The following is a 9105-nucleotide window of genomic DNA, read 5'->3' on the forward strand; positions in this document are numbered from 1 at the left end:
GGGCGGGAGGGACGACGACGGTCCCGCGGACGAAGGACCACCCGTCCCGTTTCGGGGATTTTCCGAGTGCCGGGGCGTCTGTTCCTCGGCTCGGATGGAGAGGAAAGGGCTCACTCGTGTAGCCGCAGCGGCCGGGCGGGCGCTTGGCCTGTGGGGTTAGGGCTTGGCTTAGCGAGCGTCTGAAGAAACTCAAGGTGCCCTTGAAAGTAACAACTGAAGGATGGAGTAAAAAATACATACGTATACACACACATATATGTATAAAATCAAGGTGAAATTGTTTTATCTCCCCTCAGGTTTTGATTTTACTGGATCGTAAGTATCAGCCAGGCCTAATCTAACTGTTTTAGGAGACTCGCAATGGAAAAGTAGGTATTTTCTCCCAGGACAGACACCCTGTGTGTGTCCAGTCTGTTCAAAGAGGCTCCCGAGGAGTACGATTTCAGCCTTAGTGTGTTAATGCGGCTTCAGCGTTAGGAGACCTTTTGTACCATTGACCTTTTTCTTCAGAGCAGGGTCTGGCTCACGAATTACACCTGTGCACTAGGTGCATCTTACGATCCAGCCACCTTCTGACGAGTCCTTGTCTCACCATGTGCCTCTGAAGGCTGAGCACAGTGTGGGGAGTGAGAAGAAAACCTGTGTGTAACCGTACTGCAGGCATGGCGGGGCGTCACCAGGCACGTGGCAGCGGGAGTTTGGTGTTGAATTACCTCTTGCCTAGAATTTACGTGACTAGTTTAGCAGCCCACTAAGAATTCTTCGTGGGAGGTGGGTCACACGGGTTACTCTTGCGGAGAACCTACAGGTTTCATGGGTAGGCGTATTTTGAGTAGATTCAGTAAAAGAGCTCTTTAAATCATCGAGGGTTTTTTTAATCTGATGTCAATCAAGTTGTAGCCTAGTAATTCCCAACGATTAAAAAACCCCACTTTCTTGACAAGCTGTGGGTGCTGTATCTTGACACGTTTCTTTGATGTGATATTTTTATTCTCCTTCTTCCTTTTACGCACTTGCAGAAACACTTGTGTGGTGTTCTGTGCGTACAGTCGGAAGTGATGGTTTAAAAATAAACACAGCCTTGTACCTATAGGGTGGGCAGTGCCTACACCTAATTCAGATTGTTAATCAGGAGTACGAGCGTGATGGTGTTGTGGTGTTTCTCCACAGACCCCCTCCCTCATAAAGCACAGCTCCTTGCAAAAAGGTTGGGGAAAAAGAAACCAAACACCAAACCACGGGACTGGTTTAGTTTCCATGGGAAAGGAGACTGTTGAATCAAGATGAGGTAAGAGACACTGATGTTGATTACCTCAGTGGAAAAAAACATTCCTCACTGTAGTTTACAGTGCGTGTTATGCCCGTGAGAACTCCAGGCTGTTAAACGGAGGCAGGCAGTTCAGCCACTCAGCAGCACAGCAACCATAATAAACAGCTCTGTTCCAGTTATTCGTGCTTAGGAGTTATATTCATGAGCCCTCTGCTTCCGAAGGTTTGGAGATACAGCTGGGAAAGCTGTATTCCCACACCTAAGGTTCTAACCTCTGTAATTCTGGATCCTCTTCCTCCTGCCATGGAAACAGATAGATGATTGACCCAGCTTACCTCAGAGTCCTTAACCTAATTGCTGGTTTTATTTAATAAACAAGCTTTAGTCTTTTTTGAAAGAAGCTGTTACTCTAGTGATCCTGTGTTTCCATGGCAATGGGAGTGGCAGCTGCAGCAGAAGGAAATATTAGAAGCATTTTCCAGATTCTAAAACAGGGCTGAGAGCTGGGATGGATCTTGCATAGAAAAAGGGTTTGAATAGGCTAAAGCCTTTGTTAACTTTGGAAAGGGATGGAAAACCCATTATACCTAACTATAAAAAATCAAAACCTCATCCTTACCTTAGCTAATTTTGCTCCGAGAGGGTTTCTTCAAAGAAGGTCTCTTTAGAACATCACAACAGATTTGGAAGAGCTGCAGGGCTCTTGACAAGGGGCGACTTCCTAGCTGTTGCCGTTTTCCTGGTGATCCAGCACATCCAGACCGTGTGGCCCTCGTCGCAGAGGTTTATTCAGAGGTAGGCGTGACGTGGTTGAAAGCGCAGTGCCGAATTTCCAAATCCCATTGAGCCCGGAGGCAAGTAATCCAGGCTGCGTAGGCTTAAACCTGAAGCATGCAGGAGTGGTTTGAGCAGCCACGTAAGAAGCTGTGTGGTGTGTTAGTCAAGGTGCCAAGCCCCAAAAAAACCTTTTTTGAGGTTGGTTTTTTTTTGGCTTGTTTCACAGGCTGGAGAGAAAAAGGGCAAACAACAAGAAAAGCTGAAATGATACATTTAACATACTTTAAGAATAAACCAGATACGCATGTTTCTGGGACCATTCAGGTAGCACGTTTTCAGATGTTGAGGCAACTACCTGTAATCCGTAGCTGCTGAAGAGGTGCAGTAGAGCCATGTCAGTAGAGCCTGCTGTGTCAACGGTGTAAAAGACCTGTAGAGGGTCAAGCACTTCAGACACACAAAAGGAGATCGTGCCGATGAAGATCGGAGCTGGTTCCCGAGCGCCAGCGTAAAAGTTTTGTGGAACTGCAGTTCAGTAAAGCTGTAATTTTAAGCTAGCCAGATTGGTCACAGAAGAACAAAAGATCAGGTTTGTTACAGACCAGCGTAATGAACCAATACTGGGTGTGAGAAAACAGCACTGACAGTTGAAGCCTTTAGCTTTGTGTTCTTGGGAGAGGACAGAAGTATTTCCTACTCATTGTAGTTTTTAACTCTCTAATAACCCACCTAAACTGACTTTATAGACTTGTTGCTGATTTTTCTTCTAACAGGCTGAGGCATGAGAGTGGAGTTGCTATCTACCTTCACTAGTTCTTGTCCCAGATGATAGTCATGTCCACCTCTCCCCGAACGAGTTAGAGGTTTACAGTAACCCGAGTAATGCCTTGTTTCTTCTGAGCAACTGTGTCCTGTAGGTTCTCCTCCAGAGTAACCCGTGTGACCCACTTCCCCACGAAGAATTCTTGGTCGTGGGGTACGCATCTTAAATCCAAGAGTCGTACATGCTCTTTACCTCCAACCCCTGAACTGGCTTCCTGTGGAGTGCTAAAGTGTGATGTTACGAGGCAGATGTTACAATTCCTCTGCTGCTGGGAGGGCGTGCAGGGAGAGCGCGTGCTTGCGAGACCTCCGTCGTGCTATTTAGAATCATAGAATCATAGAATGGTTTGGGTTGGAAGGGACCTTAAAGATCATCCAGTTCCAACCCCCTGCCATGGGCAGGGACACCTTCCACTAGACCAGGTTGCTCAAAGCCACATCCAGCCTGGCCTTGGACACTTCCAGGGATGGGGCATCCACAACATCTCTGGGCAACCTGTTCCAGTGCCTCCCCACCCTCTCTGTGAAGAATTTCTTCCTGATATCTAATCTAAACCTCCTTGTTTTCAATTTGTACCCATTACACCTTGTCGTATCACTACAGGCTCTTGTAAAAAGTCCTCTCCCAGCACCCTTGTAGGCCCTTCAGATACTGGAAAGCTGCAATGAGGTCTCCTCGGAGCCTTACAGTTTTCAGCAAGCAATTCACAGTTGCTTCGTTTTCTTTCTGTTGTAGAAATAATTATTAATGACTTTTTGTTCTTGTTCAGAAGGCTTGCTCACCCTTTCCCTTCCCCCTGCCAATGGACCGGAATAGTTTGGACTTTCTATAATATGACTGTCTTGCTCAAAACTTGGCAATGCATAATGCAAGATTAATTACAAGTCGCCCTTGCTAAAGGGCTAAATGTACTTCCTTCACAAAGTGGTTACACTTCAGTGCTACACTTTCTTCCACAAGTTGATGTGAATTAAACTGGAGGATCTTGTTCCCATCAAGTGCAGTATTAGCTGGCATTCTCATCTGTGATAGGCCTTAGATTATAGGTAAACTAAGGGAGAAGGACAACTAGCTTTCAGTATTCTTCTAGGAAACCTGCAGGGATACTTTCAAGCCCTAACTTGTTTACCATGTTGGTTTAGGAATGTGAGTCTTCCTTGGAAATGCTTGCTTAAATTCTTGGGTCCACATCTGGTCATTCTTCCCTTTTTCTTTGTCTGCTTCGCTTCCTTTAAAGCCATTCTCATTCTTGCATTGAATTCACTATATTCAGTGACCACAACATTTGTTGCAGTCTGTGTGCTAAGAATGCAGCTACATAGAAACCAGGCATCTGCTTCTCTGGTGCAAGCTGGCTGCTGCTGCATCTATTCAGTGTGGCTACCGTTTCGTGCTTGCCTTTTTCCCTTACTGTGTCTGTGGCTGACATCTAAAGTCCCTGAAACATCCAGGCCAGGAAATGTTAGTGCTTGCGTTGCCCCGGGCTCCTGCCCCAGCTTTACTTTGTGAGTGGCAAAGCATTTACAAAATACTTGAATGGTACCTTTTTTAAAATCATTTAAACTGTTTGAAATGCTTAAAAAGTGTTCAAACGACAGCGGTTAACAGGTGGATCTGGGAAGGCTTCACACCTGGAATTATCTTGGATGTTCTTTTAATTGCATACATTTCAAATTGATAACTTTCCTTCAACGGGCGCCTTGAAAGTTTCCAGGCAAAGTTGCATTTAAACACGCTTCAAGGACGTATAAAATTCCATTCTGTCGTAAAATGTTGCTGTTCATGTGTGTGATTTTTGTGTGAAACTCGACTTTTATCTTCAGAGTTCGGGAGCGAATCGCAGGCGGTAGAATATGGCGGGGCAGATACCGGAATCTGATCAAATCAAGCAGGTAAGATACTGTGTTCGTGAGCGGTGGCTTGTAAGATCTTGTACTGTCACGTAGAGTAGGCAGCGTGGGGCAGGGAGAAGGACAAAAGGTTTGTCATCCGAGTTAAGGCTGGTGCTGCAGCAGCCAAAACTCCAACATTTGACCATTGGCAGAGGCAGCACAGTGTCTGCTTTGAGTACTAGAGGCATTCGGCGCTGAAATCTCCTGACTGACCTTAAGTTTTTCTAGTGACTTGTCCTTTAAACGTGTCACCAGGTGGGCCACGCAGCAGTGTGTAAAAGTGAATGTAGATTTTGGTTTTAATAGTCACTGTCTGTTCAATTTTTATTTGTAGTTCAAGGAGTTTCTTGGAACATACAATAAGCTTACAGAAAACTGCTTCCTGGATTGCATAAAGGATTTCACTAGCAGAGAAGTTCAACCAGAAGAGGTAGGTAAATGTTTCTTATGCTTTTAATGACCCTTTGCTAGAATTGCTGTGTAGTATTCAAATTTCAGAAGCACCTTAAAGTCTTGATCTTCCAACTAGCTAAAAAGCTAATTGGCAGTCTTGAGTGGAGTACAGGTGTCTGGCATGCAGCTTTCCAAGGGAGAAAGGAGGTGAGGCACTGCACGGAAGGGAAATCGCTTGTCTGTAGTTTTGCTTCTCCAGGTACATCTAAAGGAGATGGCAGATACTTCTTTGGACCCTAACAGTCTGTTTGCCAAACGAAGCCGACCAAACCAAGCCAAGTGCTTTTGGTGTGTTAGATCATCAGCTACAAACTGTGGACTCAGACCTCCTGAGTTTTTCTCGTTGTTGTCTTTTCAGTATGTACACGCAGAGGGAATCTTCCCGATCTCCCTGTGAGACTGGCTTGTTGCAATTCTCTGTTTCGTTCTCTGAGCTGCCAATGGACGTTCTTGTGCCTCATGCGAGTTGCCCACCTACAGCCTGCAGCTCATTCCTTGATGGTAGAATCCTACTGAAATACTTGTTTACCTACCCACATTCCCTGCATCCTAGTGAGTCATGGAAACATAGGCCTCCCAAGCTCTGGCTGTTAAACCCACTTCTCTGCATTGCCGGCAGCTCCACCACACAGTCGTCTGCAAAACAGATTAAGCTCTTGGTAAGGTTAGTTGCATGGTTTTTGCTTCTCCTCTCCTGTTGAGGGGCTGTTTCGGAATCTCACAGTATTGTTGGTTGAAAGTCTAATAACCTCTGCTTGACTCTGCTGGCAGGGAAAAAAAAACCCTGAGGTTTTAAACTAACCATTGTTTTTGAACATTTTCTGCCTCCTTGGAGTTCTGACTCCTCAGCGCAGGCAAAAATCACATCTCCTTTCAGCTTTTGTTTTGCTGCGCTAAACAAAGCGCTCAGCTTCCCAGGGCAGATTCCTGGCTTCCCTGATTTTCTCTGCGTCTGCTTTAGTGGGATTTTTATTGACTACAGGAGGTCAGAATTTTCCTGGATGAGGTCTTGTTCCTGTCTTCTACCAACTCATTTTGAATTGCTTGAACAACACAAGGAGTGTCAGTTAACAGAACGGACAGAAGGGTTAGCGGCATCACCTCTTCACCGTTCTGGGGTGGTATTTGATTTCCAGTCGAGGATTGTGCTTCTTTCTTTCACTACCCAAAGTGTTCCTAGAATTTCTTAAAGATAACAGCTCATACTGTCTTTCATTACAGACCTGGGATGCAAAAACCAAAGAATGCTCAGTGGAGGGGAATTAAGCTTAAGATTATTTAGATATAAAAAAATATTCTTAGATTCTGATCTGCTTTTTATTTGCTTCTGTGATCTGCAAAGGGGCTGTGCCCAGCAGTACAGGAGCCATCTGTTAAGGATGGAGGCTAGGAAGGAACTTTCCTATGGGAAGTCTTGCCCATAATTATCCATTATGGGGTTTCTTGCAGAGCATCTGTCTCTCGCCCCAGCTGGAAACAGGACACTGGTGTAGATGGACCACTGGTCTAATCTGGGATGGAAATCCTGACGTTACTCTTTACAGCTGTAGTTTCTTAGGGAACTGTTAAGACGAATAGCTCCGTGTATCTCCTTTGAGATTCTACATTTGAAAAACCAGCTTAAAGTCTGCGCTGCAAGTGTAGACTTCCAAGCTATGCATCACAGATACCACACCCTCCGGGAGAAGTGGCTTTGGGTAGTTCCAGAGTTTAGTTCCTAGTCAGACTTCACTCCTGCTTAACAGGTTTTGCTGTAGCTGATGCCAGGTCGAGGAAAGAGAGAAGGGTGGGTGGTGTGCACAGCTGCCTGGGGTTTTTGCCACCTTCACTTTCAGCCCCTCTGCTTTTCACATCCCTTTATACTGAGCCAAATCAGAGCATTCCTGGTTTTCCAGTAATTGTGCAAAGTTCCTTTCTATCCAAGTTTGTTAACATTTACAGTGACAGCAAGGTTTAGAATCATGATACAGAATGTCCAGTTGGTAGAACTGTTGCTCAGAAATAATCTCATAACTCTCTACACTTAAAAAAAATCCCCACCTTCTAAATGTAAAAAATCATACGGCGGGTGGAATAGGCCTGGTATTTCGTTCTCTGCCCAGCTGACTGACAGGACCTGGAGGGTACTGTGGTGCCTTTTGTGAAGGTTAACCAAGCACGTACACACAGACTGATAGAGCTTGTGGGAACAAGGCCAAAAAAAAGTTTAACTGAGCGAGCTCAAAGTAGACCACATTTGGCTGTCAAAGATAGTATGTGTTTGTAAACAGGATTTTAAAAAAAAAAATACGCTAATTTAATAGATTTAGTATTTACTGCAGAAGAAAATGCTTTATAAGTTTTAATTTCACAAGAGGAACCCAAGGAGGAGATGGCAGTATCTCCTAGATGTCTTCAGTGAAGGCTTTCATAAGAAAGAATATTAAAAGATGTTTCAGACATTCCTCAAAAACTAAACTTGGTGTTTCCCACTGCCCCGACGGCTCCGCAGAGGCGAGGTGTGGTCACCTAATCCTGCCTGTGATTACGTTTTGGGTCCTGTCGGGGGAAGCGTTTTAATTACTGCTTGAAGCCTTCTGTCTCCCTCTCCCTCTAGATGACTTGCTCGGACCACTGCCTACAGAAGTATTTAAAAATGACGCAGAGGATCTCCATGAGGTTTCAGGAATACCACATTCAGCAGAACGAAGCTCTGGCAGCTAAAGCAGGACTGCTTGGCCAACCCCGCTAGACAGCAGCACTCTGTTCAGACTTCACAAGCCGTGCCGGTGTTCACTGGCCAAGAACACCTTACGGATCTTCTGCTGTCGGGATGTATGTCCGCCAACTCAGGAGAGAGCTGTAGGTGCTGTTCAGGCAGTGGAAACCACGAAGAGTTAAAAAAGAAGTTACTCATGGTGGACTGTCAACAGAGTATGTGTCTGAGGCCCTTTTCACGCTACAGTGGGAGTAACAGTGGTCCAGGCTTTTCCAGGGCCTGCAGACTGCTGTGTTTAAATTTCAGGGGGCTGGAGGGGGTTATGCTTTCTGCTAGGGCTGGGTCAGATGAAAAAAGCGTAACATAGGAAATACGCTTTTTTATTTAATTCAAGTAAAATAGATGGGAACCGTACACTTGTATGTATGTTCTTTCCAAAGGTACATTTTTAGGACACTGCCCGAGAACTGTGGTTTGTTGGCTGTGGTCTTGCTCTTCCTCAGCCACTACAGAGTTCTCTTCATTCATTGCTGCTTGAAGTTGCTGACAGATAATGGAATTAGCAACTTCCTTTCAGCAGCTGAGGATTTGTGAGCATCTTATTTCTGTTAATTCGGGAAGAAGTGTTGAGCCACGGGATCACTCCAACTCTCCTGGTGTGCTGATGGTGATGACGAGAGCATCACGCCACGTTACAGATGGTGGGCAGCAGCTCAGGTAGGCCGGGATGCTCTGCCAGCTCATCCCTGGGTTATGTTTGCCTCCTGCTTTACCGGGGCATTTATGAGGGTGTCAGCAGCAGCACGTTAACAGCCCAAGGCAACTTCCGCGCGCTCCTCGTTTCCCTTGGGGAACCCCCGGCGGCTGCACACCCCAGCTTCCTTGCCTGGATGGTCTTGATGTGCTCTAAGCACCGAGCTTGCTGGCCGTTTTCTCCTTTGCGTGACTGCCAACAGCGAGTGCGCGGCACATCCGAAACACCGTCTGAGTGCGGGGCAAGGTTGTGGAAGCTAGCTCTTCAGATGTTGCAGTTTTGGTTTAAAAGTAAACACCGGCCCCTTGAAAGGATCTTGATAGCTGAAATCCTGCGGTCAGGTTGTCAGTCCAGTAGAACAATGGCTAACGGGCACGTTTTACTGAGCTCTAATAAAATACAGTGCCAAAAGGAGCCGAACATCAGGATTACTGTTTT

The 9105-nt window shown here is 45.7% G+C and overlaps 1 protein-coding gene across 1 annotated transcript; it reads left to right on the top strand.

The window, feature by feature from the left end:
- The first annotated feature begins 4723 nt into the window (after positions 1-4723).
- TIMM9 (translocase of inner mitochondrial membrane 9 homolog (yeast)) lies at positions 4724-7946 on the top strand. Its single transcript, XM_010152542.1, has 3 exons — positions 4724-4762; positions 5097-5192; positions 7812-7946. The coding sequence occupies exons 1-3, from the start codon at positions 4724-4726 to the stop codon at positions 7944-7946; spliced, it is 270 nt and encodes an 89-aa protein (XP_010150844.1).
- Positions 7947-9105: the final 1159 nt, after the last annotated feature.

This window comes from Eurypyga helias, unplaced genomic scaffold (assembly GCF_000690775.1).
Source record: "Eurypyga helias isolate BGI_N326 unplaced genomic scaffold, ASM69077v1 scaffold45935, whole genome shotgun sequence".
NCBI classification, from domain to species: domain Eukaryota; kingdom Metazoa; phylum Chordata; class Aves; order Eurypygiformes; family Eurypygidae; genus Eurypyga; species Eurypyga helias.